The 18,955-nt window shown below is 40.3% G+C and overlaps 2 protein-coding genes across 2 annotated transcripts in view; both read right to left on the bottom strand.

The window, feature by feature from the left end:
* Positions 1-13,011, bottom strand: part of LOC126756283 (toll-like receptor 9) — a 39,953-nt gene extending 26,942 nt beyond the window's left edge. Inside the window, exon 1 of the mRNA XM_050469235.1 lies at positions 11,598-13,011. Within this exon, the coding sequence (XP_050325192.1) occupies positions 11,598-11,632 (35 nt within the window). The 5' untranslated portion in view covers positions 11,633-13,011. The remainder of the gene's footprint in view (positions 1-11,597) is intronic.
* A 3,887-nt stretch (positions 13,012-16,898) lies between these two features.
* Positions 16,899-18,838, bottom strand: LOC126756286 (DNA methyltransferase 1-associated protein 1). Its single transcript, XM_050469238.1, has 7 exons — positions 18,600-18,838; positions 18,428-18,531; positions 18,086-18,371; positions 17,692-18,022; positions 17,368-17,626; positions 17,150-17,304; positions 16,899-17,088 (listed from the first exon to the last, which is right to left on the bottom strand). The coding sequence occupies exons 1-7, from the start codon at positions 18,695-18,697 to the stop codon at positions 16,999-17,001; spliced, it is 1,323 nt and encodes a 440-aa protein (XP_050325195.1). The 5' UTR covers positions 18,698-18,838; the 3' UTR covers positions 16,899-16,998.
* Between the last annotated feature and the right edge of the window lie 117 nt (positions 18,839-18,955).

The raw sequence follows: 18,955 nt of genomic DNA, 5'->3' as shown, positions 1-18,955 counted from the left end.
TTTTTTGATTCAAATTATTTATTTTCCGATTAAAAAGTATAACAAAAGTTTAGTAACAGCTGCAGCGTCAGCAAAAGTTCAGTCACAACAACTATACACAGACAGTTCTGAGTTTCGACACCGTTAATTCCATCTGCGCGATATAAATTGCGACGCCTTAATTACGAATTTCAAAGACAGGCAGCATAAAAGCCCCAGATCTCACAATTAATTACTCCATTCCTCTGAATTGCTGAAAAGTCAACATCAACGCATAGCTTTCAACAACTTTTTTATTCTTCTTAATAAATATTTCGACTTACAGGCAATTCTACGGAGCAAAACGATTGAAAAACGATTTACGAGTGAGTAACAGCCGATGAACGATCCATATTTGGCCAGCACCGCGAGTATTTGCAGTTGCGCTTAACTAACGGTGACACCACCACGAATACGCGGGCATTAAAAGTCGCCACGCAAGCGCCACTATTTGCCAACAACAATAACAACAACTGTTGCGATTGTCGTTTTTCCCTAAAATGGTGAAAATCTCTGAAAATCAATGCGCATTTTTCGAATTCAAGCGAAGTTGTGAAAATGACTTGAGCGCTTTCGTGTGTGAAACGTTTTAATCCGAGAGTTGTGTTTGGCGTTGCTGGTCCAGCGAGCTTAACAAATTATCTGGGGAAAATGTCATGTACCAAACTTTTTATGAAATTCCAAAAAGCTACGTTTACATGATTTTTTCCCACGACTACCGGATCTGGTGGGTTGAACAATTTCACTTTCCGTATGTTTTCAGGGTTTACATGAAGTAAAGAGACTTAAAATTGGTTCATTGCCCGACCATGAAGTAGTTCGAATAGCAACTACCCGCCTGAGGAACAACAAAGCGGTGGGCGTCGATGTATTGCCGGCCGAAATATTCAAGCACGGCGGCGAAGAACTGATAAGGAGCATGCATCAGCTTTTTTGTAAAATATGGTCGGACGAAAGCATGTCCGACAATTGAAATTTAAGTGCGCTCTGCCCAATCCACAAAAAGGAGGACCCCACAATCTGCGCCAACTACCGTGGGATAAGTCTCCTAAACATCGCGTATAAGGTTCTATCGAGCGTACTGTGTGAAAGATTAAAGCCCACCGTCAACAAACTAATTGGACCTTAACAGTGTGGCTTTAGGTATCCCCGCAAAACTAATACGTCTGTGTAAACTGACGTTGAGCAATACCAAAAGCTCCGTCAGCATCGAGAAGGACCTCTCCGAGCCGTTTGATACCAAATGAGGTTTCAGACCTTTCGTGCGACTTCCTCAATCTACTTCTGGATAAAATAATTCGATTTGTAAAATTAAATAAAGAAGGTATCATCTTTTATAAGAGTTTACAGGTGCTGGCGTACGTCATGATGTTGATATCATCACTGAATTGGATATTGGTCTCAACAACCGCGTCGTTAGTTCTTCTTTCTCCAGAATGGATAAGGAAGTAAAGAAAATGGGACTGGCAGTGAACGAGGGCAAGACGAAATATCTCATGTTATTCTGCTTATAGAGTTTGATTTTTGTTCATCGACATTATTGTTGGTGTTGACACTGGTTCCAAGATAGACGATATTATCTACGACTTCGAAGTTATGACTGTCAGCAGTGACGTGGGAGTCTTGTCGCGAGTGCGACGACAGTCAGTCTCGAAATCCAACGCAGAATAACTCTTGCCAACAGGTGCTACTTCGGACTGAGTAGGCAATTGAGAAGAAAAGTCCAAAAAAAACCAAACTCTATAAGTCAATCATTATTCCCGTCCTGCTATATGGTACAGAGGCATGAACATCTGATGAGTCGACGTTACGAGTTTTCGAGAGTAAGGTTCTGCGAAAGATTTATGGTCCTTTGCGCGTTGACCACAGCGAACGTCGCATTCGGTGGAACGATGAGCGATAGTGTCTACGTCAGTAAACAAGAAGGAGAATCGCAGCGAAAAACTTTGCGAAATAAAAAGAGGCATGAATCGACCGAAGGGAAAGTTAATTGGAAGTTATGCCTTATCCAAGTGACCTCAACTTGACTTTGTTCAATTTCCTTGCACTTAAAGGCACCACGCATGATGAAATAAAAGTAAAATCGGCTGAACGGCGCCCAACCATTTCTAATTCACTGAACTGGAAAATGCGTGTAAAAAATTTTACACTGTCGAGAAAGAAAAGCGAAGATTTTCTTTTTACACGCGTTAATGAAGCCGCTCATAATCGTGCTCATGTCGTAACGTCGGCTCGATAATAAAAGATCATTTTGCTTTTATTATTTTAATTCAATGAAAATTTAGCAATAAACCATAAGTTGCATGAAAATCACTGACGTACTGAAAATTGGGAGCAAGCAAAATCACAACAACATCGCCTAACAGCAATATACAACAACACGCGTCTGACTTGCGAACAGCTGCCGTATCGGCTGTGGCCTCGGGTAATTTTCACTTCAATCTTTATTTGCACACCGCACTGTGTGCGCTACAAAAAAAAGAAGAAGCAGAAGAAGTTAAATCTTACTTTTGAATAAATACATAAAATCAGCGCGAATATTGTGAACATACAAAAAGACCAAACAATACCAGGCCAACAAAGCCAAATCGTCTTTGCCTTCGCCTGCTTTCATTCAGCAATTACAATGCGAGTGCACGCAGCGCTTAAAGCGAAAGAAGTGAGAATTTGCGGTGGCCGCGTGAGGGTACAACAATGGATTGACCGACAAAAATCGCAAATACTCATGTATGCATGTTAAATGTACTCCACATAGCGTCAGAGAGTGGTCCAAAAATGAATGTAAATACTATATAAATGTACTTGGGAGAACCGTACTGTATACTCCAACTCTAAGCATCCGAGTACTCTTCAGTCTCTACTAGTCACTTCCGTAACTACTTTTCCGTTGAACTAATGAGATATTTGTGGAAGATCCTTTGAAAGTGATCGAAAGCCTTCAAGACAAGATAGTAATAAAATGTAATATCATTATACATCGTTTCGTAATTATGATCGTTAAAACACGGTTAATTATCGCACTACTAGCGAGGAAACAAAAGCTGGTCCACTATCGCACTACAAAGAACCATTTTGTGTACTACTCTAACATGGTACAAAAATATTTAGGATTCGCCAACATCGTGGCGTCCGAACATCAATGTCAAACACACACACACTCAATCGCATTTTCATTCATGCATTGGTTTTGTTATCGCAGTTGCTTTAGAATTATATTTGCCGCTCTTCAATGGGACCACCTTTCGTCCTCTGTGATTGCTTGTGAAGAAATAATTGAATTTTAAGTGTTTTGTCATTTGAGTGAGGGAAAAGGGATTTTTTGTTGTGCAGGAGGAATTAATATGTGAATATACCGGATTGCACTCGTATGCAAAATGCCTCGAGGCTCGGAATATTTAAATGAAATGCAACGAAATGCTGTAGCGGTCGTGTTTTTGTCCAAAGCCTTTGTTTCATTAAGACGGAAGTGGACGTATGTACATACATACATAGAGAATATTATTTTCTACAAGAAGGTTTGAAAATATAAGCAGGAAATACATATATTATGAATGAATTAGGAATAAGTAATTGTAAATGAGTTTCCTATATTGAATGAATATTCTTAGATATTCCATTATTCCATTCATTCATTCATACATATACAAGTATTCCATAGGGTATTTAAAGAGATTTTAACATTTTCGCGGAAAAGTAACATAATACTTTTCTACTATTTTGGCGATAAGTCTCGTCCTAAACTATAACATTGGAAAACTTTCAAGTCATTCTTTTTATCTGAGTTTGGCAAATTCGATTTTTTGAAGTTTATCCATCAAATTATTTTGTTTTGTTGGTACACTCTTCATATGAACGTATGTGAAGTTTCATTTCAAATCGGCCAAGCCATTTAGTGTTATGGCATCAAGTTTTTTACAATGGAAAAAAGAATATCGAGCAGTGATAAAATACTTATTTTGGAAGGTGTAGCATCAAAAAAAATTCACGAACGAATGTTAAAAGTACATAATGATTGTTCACCTACAATTAGAACAGTAGAAGGATTTTGAATTTAAACGCGGTCGCACCAGCCTTGAAGACGATTTTTGGACCAGCATCAAACCAAGAAATCAAGCCAGAATACAAAAATGGTTTTTGAAGAAGAAGAAGAAGCTCTACACATCTCATTAAGCAGTGTGAGCAATGAAATTTTCGTAACAAAGGAACAAAAAACAGATGCGATTTTCAGAAACATTGAGCGTTTTAAAAATGATAAAGTGGATTTTGTGCGTCGATTCATCACTATGGAAGAGACTTCGGTCTATCACCATGATCGTGAATCAAAACAAGAGGCTAAAGAGTGGTGTGAACATGGTTGTTCGGCTTCGAAATGAGTTCGTGCCCGGAAATCGGCCAAGAATGTTATGGCAACAGTTTTTTGAGATGCGAGAGGAATTTTGTTTGTGAATTACTTGCAAACTGGAAAAACAATTAATTCTGGATATTATTGCAACCTTTTGGACCAGTTAAAGGAAAAAATTTGTGAAAAAGGAAGTCTTTTTCATCAGATGAATGCACCGTGTCACAAGAAAATGGATAAAATCCGGAATTGCTGGAGCATCCACGCAGATTTTCAGCGACTTCCATTTGTCAGAACTCAAAAAATTTGGAGATATGAGCGTTTTTGTAAGATTTTTTTTAACTTTAGGTAAACGGTTGTAAAGGCTTTTTTCAGAGTGTGTGGGAAAAATTACACAACCTTCTTAGATATATTTTTCAGGTAATAATGGAAGAAGTCACACCTATGTAATATTTCATATGGCAAATATTTCCATTTCGTTAGTTTTTAGTACAATAAAATTAATTTTCAATAGATATTTTCATTCTCTAATGAATTTTAGACATCGAACTTCGAAGTTAATTCAAAGCAAACACAATTAAGTATGCAGATTAATGACGAAATAAAATAAATACACAATTTGCCTTCGCCTACACATTTCCGATACGCATACCAGCCTCTGTACACAAGCATACACACATACATACATATACGTGTGTGTGTGGAAGTGTCGCTTGACAGTTGTAAAATATATTTTTGGTGGAGGCGTACGCCATCAACCGAGCAACCAGTTTCAGGCATTTAATTTGATTTTCTCTTAAACTAATGCGAGCGTGTTTGTTTTTGTATTTTTTAGCTGATTTCATTGCAAGTGAAAATGCTGTAAAATGCAACATTTTTGATTTAATGCTGGCAACACCAGTGAAAACAGATCAGCGCGAACATTTAACAGCAATCGCAGAGGCAATTGAAGTGATTGGTGATCCAGCGCTTTCGTGCGCCACATCGCCATTAAAAGTCTGAAAAGTGCAAGCATTAAGCATGATTTGCATAAGGCGCTCTGCCGCTCAGTAATCAGTTGATTTTAATTTTCGAAATTTTAAACTCAAGTTCAAAACCCACACAGCACGTGTACAGGAGAGGCTTGGCGCGGCGGCGGGTGCGGCAGCGGCGGTGGTGGCGGTCCATTGGAGTTGGCGTTTTGGTTGGCGCAGTGCGTTGGTGTGATGGCGTTGTTAATTGGAGGATTTCGAAAGCGTTGCTGATGTACTGCCATTGTTGGCCGTGTTGATGATGTTGACGCCGTTGTTGTTGTGTATGTACAAATACGTGTTGGTGTCTGCTTTTAGCAGCGACTGTTGTTGTTTGCGCCGTTGTTTGTTGTGCGCTTGTTGATGGCGCGTTGTAGGCGTTCGTCAGCCGCCAGATTGGATATGACATGTCGGCATTACGTGTTGCCACATACGCAGATACAGGGTGTATATCAGTTGCTTGAAACTTCGTTGCACACAAGACAGCGCAACTATTATGTCTGTTTATGCACGCACACACACTTTTCCGCTGCCGTGCGCGTGCGCGTGCCACAATTCAAAAGTCATTTTATTAAATTAGTCGCTTACAAAAGTTTGAGTGCCAGCTATTAAGTGTCACCCACGGCGGCGCGCTGTGACTGGCAATTCCTGCCTTTTAGGAAACCAAAGAGGCGCGCGCGCACACACAATGAGCACAGTGCGGTGAGGCGCATGCGCGCACTTGCCACACACGTGCCAGCCGGTACGAGTAGCGCTAGCGTAAGTGAGTGGTTTACAGTCACCTCATGGGGCTTAAATGCAAATGAGCCGATTTATCAAGACAGTCAGAAGGGACAGGCGGTAGGTACCCCACAGTGTCTTGTACATCGCTGCCACACTGAGCGCTTCTGCTTTCTTATAATCAGCGTAGGGTTTTTGGGAAGTACTCATGACAACTAAAATTATTCTTATACTAAACTGCAGAGGAGTTAGAAAGAGTTGGTTTTGGTGGGATTGGAAAGGAATCGTCCACTATGAGCTGTTCCAGCCTAGTCGAACGAATGATTCTACATTTTACTGTCAACAACTAATGAGATTGAAGCAAGCAGTCGAAAAAAAAACGACCAGAACTGATCAACAGAAAGGGCTTCGTCTGTCTGACTCGGCAAACACTGGGAGAGCTTGGCTTGAAGTTTTGATGTATCCACTATATAGCCCTGACCTTGCACCATCGGACTACCATTTGTTTCGGTCAATGCAGAACTCCCTTAATGGAATAAAGTTGGCTGCAAGAGAAGACTGTGGAAATTACTTATCGTAGTTTTTCGTCGAGAAACCAGAAAAGTTTTACACTGATGGAATAACGTCTCTGGCGGAAAAATGTCAAAAAGTGGTCGACCAAAATGGTACATATGTATTTGGTTAATTAAAGTTCATTATAAATATAAAAAACTTAAGTTGAAGTTTGATTAGAAATACGAAAAGACTTTTTCGACTACCCAATAAAACGACTCTGAGACGAAAGCTTTACATTGACTGCACAGTTGATAAGGCTTAAGAACACCTTTTGCATTCCCATGAGTAATGTTTGGATGAACTTTTTTCTCAAAGCTAAAAGCGAAGAAAAACTTGTTCCATAACTTAAGATCTGGCTTCGGTCAAGGTTTGAGTCACTTGTTGCACTGCAGGGCTGGCGCTTGTCCAGGGCCACCATAAACAAATTTTATTTAAAAAAGTATTGAATTTATATGTGATTAATTGTGAAGTTGTCTTATTACTCGCTTCCGCTTTGAGATTTGCTTTCGAGAAAAAGAAACGAACTTTGCATTTTGCTAATTGGCGTTTGTCTAGTCGCCCCTTCATTGAAATGGTGCAGAGTACATGCATTTTCGTGTTTTCCGTTTTTGCCACCTTCATTTTCGCCATTGCGAAAGCAGCCAAGAACGCGCTAATTGTGAGTAAAAACTGTCTGAACTTGTTGTTTGTTGTCAGCGCCCAACAACACACACTCCCAGGCGTAGGTTGAATAAACTCGCCACTCTGACTCAGATTGCTATTTTTGCGCCAAGCTTCCCAATCGCGTATATATTGTATATATGTGTGTCATAGCGTGTGTCCGTCGTTGTTGAATCTGCTAACTGAGAAGCGTGGACCATTTCGCCTGGGCTCCATGGCACTATTCAATTTGAAATGTAAATCCACTGCAGCACAAAAGACTTAGTCAGCGGTTCAGGCATTAACACACCAACCAAGAACCGATAACTATTAGTATATACATACACACATACATACATATATGTATGTGTTAAGTGTATGAGCGCACATTTATATTGAGGAATGACGTTCAAGTTCGCTGTTCTGTCTTTTGTTGAGCGTCTGCAATTAGCATTCGACCGGCATAAGAATAACAACAACAACAACAACAACAGAGGCCTAACGCAAACTTATATGGAGCACTGCCATCGACGTGTAGAATTGGAGAACAACAAGAATTGGGGCTCACGCCGTGTGTTGGAAAAATGTGAAAGGTCATTATGAGGTGTGATTCTGTAGCTTGTAAGCACTCTTCCACTGTTATGGTTACTTTCTTCATGTTCTTCATTCTATTTTACGGTGTTTGTTTTCACTCGAACGCCACGAATTACACCGAACGCTAACGAATGAAGCGCATTATGGACCACACAGCCGCACAGCCTCGGTCACAGCCGGAGCCAGAGCCGCAGGCGCAGCAAATGACAAATATTTAGCTTAATCTAGCCGAAAAAAACCTGCGTAGCGCTTGACAAGCTTCGAGTGCTTATGTGCCAACACTGGTATCAACTCTGTGAACGAGCGAAGGCAAACCTGCTGCACGGCCACCAACTGCCGTCGTCAGCGGCTGCGACACAGCAATAAACGAATTTGAGAAATAATTTAAAAAAATTAGTGTTGGCCTCATGTGGGCGTTCAGGTGGGTAGATATGGTGAGCTGGTGAGCTCGTAAAGCGCTGGCTGTTGTTGCCACTTTTTTCTTCATTTCTTGAGCAAATACAAAGCGCTCGACGCGCACAAAAGACTTAAGGCACAAACGCCGTCGCGCCGCGAGCAAGTGAGCGGCTAAAGTGGTGTGGGGCGATAAGTCGGCGGCATGTTGTCATTCGACAAAAACGAAAATAATGGCTTTCAGTAGCCCATAAAAAGTTGAGAATCCGAAAAACAAGCGAATATGAAGGCCAAAGAATAATATGATAATATTGTTCGCTCTGTGTGTATGTATGTGTGTGCACACATGTAAATGTTTGAACCAACAATTAGATGGAATCTGTTATTACTCTCAATGAAGCTCCCAAGCCTGCACAAAATTGAAGCTGCCAAATAATAATTTAAAATATTGAAGAATCACTTTGTGTTTGTGCTTTGCGGGAAATCCCTTAAGAAGCTGCTAAATTAATTAATTCCTCAGTCATAATTAAGTCAAAGCATTGCTGGTCTTTAGAAAACAACACACATATTGATTAAAATAATAATAACATCAATTAAAATTTGTTAATTGTGTGAACTTTTATTTTCTTTAAATGCCAAAAATATAGAAGAGCATCATATACTGGTGCACTCTGTATCTGTTTTTATGAAAAATATTGCTGTATGATCCATCTTTTGTGCTCACAGTGTTCCGATATTTCCCAAAACCGCGCCTATCATTTAACTAACATTCAAAGAACTTTTTTATTCAGTAATTCTGAAAATCCGAAAACCAGTCTAGATTTTTGAAAAAATTTACAATTTTTTTTATATTTCGAAAAAATTTTTTTTATATTAAAAAATATCGTCGCAAAAGAATTTTCAAAAATTCAAATTATTTCCGAAGTTATTGCCGGTTTACTGTTGTGGCAACCGGACCGGTTGGAGCGTTTTTCTCGGAACTACTTTTTTCAATGCAGTTGCCACAATATCTCTAATTACAATTAGAAGGTGATTTACTTGAAATTTGGCATGGATATTCTTTAAATATCTCGCTATCATATAAATCATGGCGATTCTTCAGATGGTCACATTACGCGAAATCATGGCGACGAGAACACAGATTTTCCCCCCCTCACTTGAAGGACGCAGAACTCAATAAAAAATGCAAGTTTTTGGCTATTATCTTCAAAATTCCAGAGCACTGGTCGGCAAACTAAAACATTCAATCGATTCAGATTTTATCAATTTATAATTAGGAAATTCAATAAAAAATTTAATTGAAAAGTTCGCAATCTCGGTCGTGTAGAAAATGCTTGGATAAATATCTCAAAAAGTTGAAGGCGTCAGTATTTAGATACCGGTTGTTCAATAAGTTTTGTCGTTTGATAAAAAAAAAGCACAATTTTATGACTCAAAATACATTTTATTATTCAGTATAATCTCCCTGAACATTAATACACTTGCTCCAACGATCCTCCAATCTGTGAATCCCATCCCTGAAGTGAGAATCCGGAAGGTCTGCAAAATACGCTTCAACAGCTGTTATGATCTCTTCATTTGATGAAAAACGCTTGCCACGCTTAAATTTTTTGATTTCTGGAAAAAAATGGAATCTGAATACGGTGGATGCTCCAAAATCCTCTTGTGACATTGTGCATTGTCCTGATGAAAATGGATTTTTTCTTCTGCAAACCGGGTCTTTTTTCACGAATTTTTTCAATTTTTTTTGGCAACTGGTCCAAAAAGTTGCAATAATGTTCAAAATTAAGGGAGCCTGATTTAGAAGCTTCAAAATATCGATATTTTTTGCTTAAATCTCTTTAAGAAATATCTAAGACTATGTCCCCAAAGTTATAGATGGAAATTCGAAATATTTTCGAAGCTAGAAGGAAAATAGTGACCTGAACGTCTAGTTACTAGACTCTAGTAGATATATGAGCGATTGGGCAGAAAGCGAAAACTTTGACGCGCGATTTCTCGGTTTTTCATTTTTAGGATTTTACTGAATTGGCGGGCAAGATAGAAAAAAACTAAACGTCGGATCGAATCGGGGCAAAATTTAATATCTTTGGCATTAAATTGTTTTCTATTTAAACTAAAAAAATAAGAAAAGCCATGTTTGAACATATTTTTAAACAACATAAAGTGGAAATTTTTTGACAAAAACCCAATTTTTTTTTTCAAGTTTTCTTGTTTTGATTCAGGAACATGGTGATAGACCCAAGTCTCATCCATAACGATGAATCGACGCACAAAATCCACTTTATCGTTTTTAAAATGCCCCAAATGTTCCTGAGAAAGCCGCATTCGAATGTGTTTTTGTTCCATTGTTAGCCAATGCAGCACCCATTCTGCACACAGCTTTCCAAAACACAAAATTTCGCTTAAAATATGGCTCACACTGCTTAATGAGATGTGTAGAGCCTCTACTAAATCTCTCTCAGCCAATCGACGATCTTCAAAAACCATATTTTGACTATGATTTCTAGCTTTTGGGACGTTCTTCGCGTAAATCGTCTTCAAGGCTGGTACGACCACGTTTAAATTCAGAAACTCATCCTTCTACTCTTCTAACTGTAGGTGAACAATCATTATGCACCTTTTTTGGTGCTACACAAAAGTGGCTCCCATACTCAATAAATTACAAGTATAATTTTAAGCAGTAAAGACGCTTAGATCTTTAGTAACTGTTTTCTCATCATTCAGTTTTGGACCACTCATATAGCATTTAGCAGCATGCAGAATATTTACCTTCATAGGCCTGAGCCAACAAAGACAATACAACTTCAATGAATATATCAGCGATGCCCACTTCTTACCCTTCGGAGGGGTCGAATAAAGAACAGTTTACTAAGAGAGTGAACTTCTGAATTAGGCTAATAGGGACCCCTAAATTGTCTTCTAGATAACCAACCTCCTACTTTTACCGAATAAACTGTATTCACAAACATTCAGCGTATTAATATCCCCGACGAACTTTTTCATGAAATAACGTAACATTTTTCACCGATATCCATTAGGCCATGAATCATAACTAATACAACCAAGAGCCTGCATAACTGCCAAAACTAAGCGCTGCTTAAAGAGCAATAATTTAGTGCAAATATTATATTATGCTAATCTCCGGAATAAACACAAATACACAGCGTTATTAAAATGTCAGTCTGCGGTCTTTATTAATCATCGCTTTGAACGACGGCATTCGAGTCCACCACTCATAGTGACCTTTCATACCCCAAAAATTAGCATACATACAAACACGTAGGCCACCAGCTATGGACGCTTAAGAAAACGTTGACTTCACTTACCTCAAAGGAGCCGTTGCTCGGATGTCAGCCGCCATGCCTGCAGCTACCTTAGGCCGCCAGGGGTACGCTGGAAGCAATTGGACTTGACTTGGCACTTCACTTTCTCAGCCGAACGACGCACAGCCTTGTCCACAGCGCGGCTTATCTACGCGCACCGCAAACACTTTTGTGTGTGAAAGGCAAACAGCGAATTCGGAAAACTCTATTGAGTGCTTAGGTGACACAGAGCAAACAACAGCAACAACAACAAAGCAGCTAGAAGACCGCGAAGCAAATGCTAGTCACAGAACTGCAAGGTGTGTGTGTAAGGTGGATGGGTGTGCGTGTGTGTAACGGACGTGTTGTTTATTCACTCGGAGCGATTTGTAAGCGTGATAAGCATCTTATCTGCGACTCAAATGCGCACGTTTATCTCCGTTACGCCGAACACTTCCCTATTTGCGCAACGCTTCTATGTGCGTGTGTGTGTGTTTGTGTGTTGGTACGGCTGAATGCACTTGCGTCGTTGTGTCGTTTTGGGCGATTGTTCGTTTCACACGGCGGCGCGGTGCGGAAGCGGGTAGGAGGGCTTCCAATTGCTCTTACTTTCGGCAGGTAAATGCGCTTTGCTTTGTCAATGAATGAACGATTATGTCACGCTGTTTACCGAACTATTTTATTGCCTTTCGAAGAGGTCTGATTGTGTGCGTGTGTGTGTTTTATCTTTGTGCTCCTTTTGCCTTTGCGCTCTACGTCTGTTTGATCACTCAGCTAGAAGGCGCTGCTGCTGATTCATTCATGGAAATTTCAATTGTGTATGCACATGCACACACATACGTCTGTCTGTGTGTGTTATTAGAACAATGGGCCGGAAACGGATGCCCGTCTACAATGCAACTGAATAAATAATTGAATTTTTTTTTATTTTGTTTTTATTTCTTTTGCCGTGTATCCTGTCGCGCCGTGTCAACAGGCAATGTCTGCCTCTTTGCTTTCAACTTTTTTGTTTCTTGTCTTCAAGGCATTTAAGAAGACGCAGAAGGTTTGTGTTGTCACGCACGAAGCAATAATTAATCACTGGGGTATTTTTTTACTATTTTACTATTTCGAAGCAACTTTTTCGGGTTTGTTTGCAATTGCACTTTGAGTTTGACAATTATTTAGCAGCTTCGTAGCCGACAATTCCACTATTCGCGATACTGGCTTTCGGAAAAATTACCTCCAAATTGCTTTAGCCAGCAAACGAAAGACTTAAGCCACGAACCCGCTGACTTTACACTACAAACACCGTTGGTTTTATAAATTTCACAAAAATTGCAACGCAAACTGCATTTGTCACACAAAATTATTGAGACACAAATCCCAAAAATGCACACAAAATTTTCACCACGACCAACAACAGTTTGAGGCCTTCCGATTTCATTGACTCGACAGCGCGGAAACCAAAACTCAACTGAGCACACCAACAGCCAACATGTGGGCTTGGACCGCGCGCCGACGTCGGTTGTGTTGATTCGCCTACATGCACACCGCGGCCGACAGCCGACTGCTGCCCGCTGCCTGGTGGCTGGTGGCTGCTGTCTGGTGGTTGATTGTTGGCGTTTGGCTGGCTGACTGGCTGTCGACAGCTGTTGTATATTACAACAACCACTGCGTGCTTGGCTGACGGCACGATCATTAAGCAGGAGTGCAGTTGGTGTTGTTGCTTTCGTTGGCAAACGTAAACCTACGCGCGCGCCTCAATGAATTCATTCACAAAAACAGACGCACTCAACCGGTAAGCCGCACCGCACACACACGGCGTCGCACATAACTACTCACAACATGTTCGAACGTCCGCATCGGTGTATGGGTGCGCGCGCTGGCTCTCACCTGGCGCGCACGACGCCTGTGTAGGCTGAGTTGGCTGAAAGCACCGGGTTAACACACAAATTTATGAGCGAACAAGCTGCTAGTAATGAGCTAATGCTACCACATATATGTATGTATGAGTATGAGTATGTGCGTGTGTGCGTTTATAGCTAAATTTGTGCTAATCTTAGCATTATTGGCGAATTAAGTATCGGCGGCGTATTGTGTTACAAAGTAGGCAAGAGCCTTTTCATTTCACCATTCTTATTAGAAGCGCTAATGTGTCGCCCATTCAAGTGGGTGAAGTGAGAGCTCGCCTTTATTTGCATTCATTTGCACTTTGTGGCAGTTCGCAGATCATTCACTGGCTAAATGTGCTAATTTATCGCTGAATGAGCGAAGAATATTGTTCTTCAATCAAATATATATTATATAGATATATGGACGTATGTATATTTGTATATACTTAGTGAGGGGCTTAAATCCTTCGCTGTGTTCGCGCAAAAGCTTTGCTTGAGTTAATTGAGCGACTGTGAATTGGTGACTGCCGCGCACCGCCACAAGCACTTTTAAGCAAATTGAAATTGAAATGTGTGTGCGCATGCGCCTCCCTTTGTTCGCAAATTTTTGCGGTTGCTGCGGTTTCCTTGGGCCCCAACCATGCCAAGGCGGCGTGGCCGCTTAAAACACAAAGTCAGTTGTATATGATCTTAAATTTTAAATTTTAGCAGAGCTCTAGTACAGTGGCAGGCACTTGAATTGCATTTTTCTATAATTAAGTGTTTTAGAGAGATGCCTTGGGGAGTTAGAGCTTCCTACAGTCTGAAATTAGTTACTGAAGTATGTGATCTGGATGAGCCTTGGCAACAACTCCTAGGCATGCGCCATGCCAAGTTGCTAATGGGTAGTTACAGCCTCAAAAGGTTTCAATATTATATGTAATCAACCTTCGAGGGAAAAAACTCAGGCTACTTGTCGCCTTCTACACTGCCCATTCTAAGCTAAAGAAGCACTTATATAACATGGGCCTAGATTTCTGTGCGAATTACTGGTTTTGCGACTTGGAGTCTGATACTCCAGAAACCTGCTAAGGGACTGCACAGCAGTCTGTAGGCGCAGGATTAAGGCCCTTGGAACCCTGTTTCCAAATAGGGATCACATCGCCTCAATAGCACCTAGCAGTATATTGGAATTTGCTGGGGCTAAGTGAATCGTTGTGATTTAGGAGAGGTCACAATAGACCTAAGGTCGCGGGACAATCTTCATTTTCTTATCTAATACTCGTATAATCTAATCTAAATGTGATCTCTATTTTCACTGATAAATTTCCGATTGAAGTGAGCGAATTGACATCCGCTGCGTTAAGCTCTTTTGACATCGATTAACTCTGGACCTCTGAACTTTACGTTAGCTTAGCAGACGCTGATGAAAAACTTAGCGATCATTTTAGTCCAACGCATCTACTGACTACTAACCCACAAGACGTGCATGCGACAAGACTGAAGATTTTGTCGGACGTTAGTTGTCAAAACTATTTGAAGAAAGCCTACTTGGAAATCGGATTGAAATATCTCGGCAGTCAAAACTTCGGCCTTCCTCTTCTTCTTTCCGGCGTTCTCAGCCGACCACATGGGATCGACCTTCTTATCTAACCCAACATTATCTGTCACATAAGATCAAAAGGTTCAGAGATTTCAACTGCCCAATAGCTTTTTGAACATCCCTCTTAATTGCAAGTCGAAAGAATTTATTCGAGAAATGTATGTATGTATGTCATCAGGGGAACCGCTTTATGTAACGAACTAAACAGATTGAACTCTCGACTAAAGTAACTCGAGTAGTTCTTCGGATCCAACGAAGTATCATCAGCGAAACAGATTATTGTGTTTTTATTTTTGGCAGGGAAATAAACATGCTGAACTGCAACTTGGCGGAGCCGGTTCGGGGCAGCTAAAACAAATTTAACACCGAAAACTTATCAGAGAAATAACATATACGGTTATTGAGCTGAAAATATACACGCTGATGATGTCATCATAGAGGAGTATTAACATTTTATACAAATTGGTAGAGTTCATGGGTTTTTGAAGTGTGTTACAAGGGAAATATTCTGCCTATATAACATACGATCGGGTACTAAAATGACCGATCTGTTAGCATTCGAGTTCGGTCCACGTCAATGAAAGGATCTAAAAATGTATTTAAAGTTATTTATACTCATGTTGCAAAAATAGGTTAAAATGGGTGATAAAAAAGTGAACCTATAATATGCACCGCAACTAAGTGCTTCTCTACTTTTCACGGCAGTATACTTTTATTGCTTGCTGTCGTAAACGCCTGCTTGCATCTATACTTGTATATAGTTGAAAGAAGCCGACTTCGGTGGCGCGTCTCAATGAAGTTATGTTGAGTGTACGTCCACATGCACATGTACAAACAGTCCGTGTTTACACAAGTGCATGCGCGTCAAAGCCAGAAGCCGTCTCCCCGTCGCAACGCTGCCGCAGGTCCGACTTCGTGCGCTAACGCTTTGGGACAATACGAACTTGTGATCAACGAAACAAAACAAATGTGAACTTTCGTAATAGACCACAACAACAACGCTAAAACAATACATATGGCAGTCGCGAATTCTAAAACAAGCTTCATCACAGCTACAGTTACATATAGTCATAAGTTCAGACTGACACACATATGTTCACATTTATGTGTCGGCATAGTGAGCATACTGTGTTAAGTGAGAGGACAGCCAAGGTGACGGCGACAGATAGAAATATCCGATACATACCTACAAGAACGAGGACTGCTGGTCGAGCCACTGCCGTAATCAGCAGCTTAAATAGCGAAAAATGTAGGATGAACAAGTGGCACACACATACACGCACACACTTACGATTTGGTACATTCAAACGGTATGTTACCAACAACAAAAGACAATATTGTCGTCATGCTGGTGGAAATTTGAAGGCACACATAATTGAGGCCTTGAAATAGCATCTTGATGTTTAGTATTTTTATTCTACATACTTTTCGCACTCTCGCATCAAGTGGCACAATCACTCCATATATGACGCCTTTGACCGACAAAGTGTTCCTTATATGTACGTACGGCGAACGGGTTGGCGAGGCATGCAGCTCTCAAATCCCATTTCTCCCTGGCTACAACAACAATCCCATAAAGAAGCTCTACTGCCTACAACGTTAGCGCTGTTTAATAGAACAAATAAAGAAGTGGCTTCACACACACGCTTGCCGCGCAGTCGCATACCTACGATAGCGAATGTGTGCAACCGACGCAAATGGGCAGAAGTTCCAAGCTTGTTTATTTGACTTTCCCATTCTCAACTCAATACTCATCTTTGCCGCTTCTCACCTTTGTAGGCGTCCGATAAATACAATTTGCCAACGCTTATGAGCGTTAACGAGTTGACAAATACTGGCGATAAAGCGTTCGTCCGACGCAAGAAAATATTTCTGATAGAACAAATTTTTTTTCGATTTAATTCAAACTAGCCGTTGTTCATTTATCTTATGAATGAGAATTACATAAAAATTGTTGTTTATTAGAAGACTATGCATTTGTGCTGGCCGAAGTACCAGGCTCAATTATTTCTTCTTTAATGGGTTCGGCTGGTATTAGAGACGGTGGAATGTTCAGAGTCTGCAAAAAGTTTTTTTAAAAATCTTTCCTTTATGCAAAAATATCTGTATTGAGAGCTCACTTTTCCCGGGCATGCTGCTTCATACTGATGCTTTAAGCTTTCCATTTCATAGACACATGTGGACAAGGCTGTCCTTAATTCGCACAGCAGAACCATGTCGGAGCGCAATTCATTGAATGCGTTACATATTTCCTCGGTTGGCGGCGGCGAGGGATCTACAAACAAAAATTTGTATTAGTTCAACGAAACAAAATAAATGTTTCAGAAAAATCACTCACCGACTTTAAACTCTTGTATGGCTTGTTCCAATGCTTTTACCTTACGCTGACCGATGTTTGCAGGCAGCTTCATTTTCTGTGAGCGCAATGAAACACCAGATCCACGTAGGTCTGAGAACTTTATGCCACTGCCACCTATTTCTATAGCATTTACGACCGAATCAACCTTCGAGGGACGCGGTTGATGATGTAGTTTTTTCTTAACAAGTTTCTTTTCATATTTGCGTGCACTCTGCACATTGGTTGCGGCATCACTTTGCTGGTGTGGTTATGGATTTTTCAAAATGAATTACTAGGAAAATCTTTATAAACAAATATTCGTACCTGATCCGCCTGTGAGATGAGTTTTTGTAGATCTTGAGTTTTGCGTTCGCGCTCCTTCTTGCGTGCTTCGATCTTCTTAAGCTCATTCAAGAGCATTTGCTCTTCTTCTACTTGTTGGGTAGTTCGTTCAAATAATTTTTTCAGTTGATCCTTGCGCTTCCTTTCGTGTTCTGCATCAAAAGCATATGATTTTTTGTCACTATTCTGTCCCTTGGCTTTGGCGAGCAGACCTACTACTTCATAGTAGCGCTCTTTCAGATCTTCCACAGATTTAACGCCATGCTGTGCACGATCCCAACGATCAGCCATTACGATAAACCGCAGATCGAAACTAAATTTCGTTTTAAAAAAATATATATTTCTAATCTTAAATATAGTTTATTACAACATTTACCGTTTAGCCAAATCGAACAGATGATCGGTTTGTGCCTTGTTCCATTTTTGTACGTTCGTACGCAAGTGTGTGTTATACTCTGTCATGGTGTAGGTGGGTATTTGAAGCTGCTTATTGAATTTGGCAAAGGGATAATCCTTCTGGTCGTCTGTAGTACGACGCCAATGATGAAATACAGCACCGTCTGTGCGTGCTGGATTATTGAAAGGAGCCCATTCCCACTTGCGCACTTTTTTCATTCCCAAACGAGCTTTCGCTTGCTTGTAACCCGCTCCAATACCAAGTGCTGCAAAATTATTTTATGCTGAATGTGTTTTGGGTAAAAATATATAAATAATATACCAGTGTCTGTTGGTAAAAGCGGTGGAGCATCTTTGTTGTCATTGTAGAGCAAAGCGAATACTTCGCGGTGCATACCCTCTGGGCGTTTGGAAACTCCTTTAGCTCTGCGGTTGTTTGGGTTGAAAATATAGCATTAGTACAATTATATTGTTTACAGTGAATAAAAACTTACTTTTCAAAGTTCCGCCGTTTCTGCACCAGAAATGATTCACGAGTCACTTCAGGCGTATTCGCCCGCTCGATGTCTAAAATATCACGTACATCGGCCATTCCTCAATTGCTCTGACAACTGCACCCGATATAATAAACAATTTTCCACAAATAAATTGTGAAATTCACAGTATCCACTAAATATTCTAAATTTGTTGATATGAAATGTCCACTAAATAAAAATGTTTATTTTTTAGAATGACATATGCATTCAACTGTCAAATTAAAGCGATGCCAGACGTTACGTTTTGGTGCGCAGTCAAAATTCAGGTTCCAATTGTGAAGAAGCAACACTGGCACTACACGTGTTTGAGAAGC

Source organism: Bactrocera neohumeralis, chromosome 4 (genome assembly GCF_024586455.1).
Source record: "Bactrocera neohumeralis isolate Rockhampton chromosome 4, APGP_CSIRO_Bneo_wtdbg2-racon-allhic-juicebox.fasta_v2, whole genome shotgun sequence".
Lineage (NCBI taxonomy): Eukaryota > Metazoa > Arthropoda > Insecta > Diptera > Tephritidae > Bactrocera > Bactrocera neohumeralis.
Note: the sequence above shows the minus strand (reverse complement) of the source record. Positions and strands in the feature narration are given on the sequence as shown.

Excerpts from the sequence above, each read along its gene's own strand:
- LOC126756286 (XM_050469238.1), bottom strand. The coding sequence starts at position 18,697 with ATGGCCGATGTACGTGATATTTTAGACATCGAGCGGGCGAATACGCCT. Across the intron at positions 18,372-18,427 it reads GCTTTTACCAACAGACACTG|CACTTGGTATTGGAGCGGGT; the intron begins GTATATTATTTA and ends ATAATTTTGCAG. Across the intron at positions 17,089-17,149 it reads AAGCAGCATGCCCGGGAAAA|ACTCTGAACATTCCACCGTC; the intron begins GTGAGCTCTCAA and ends AACTTTTTGCAG.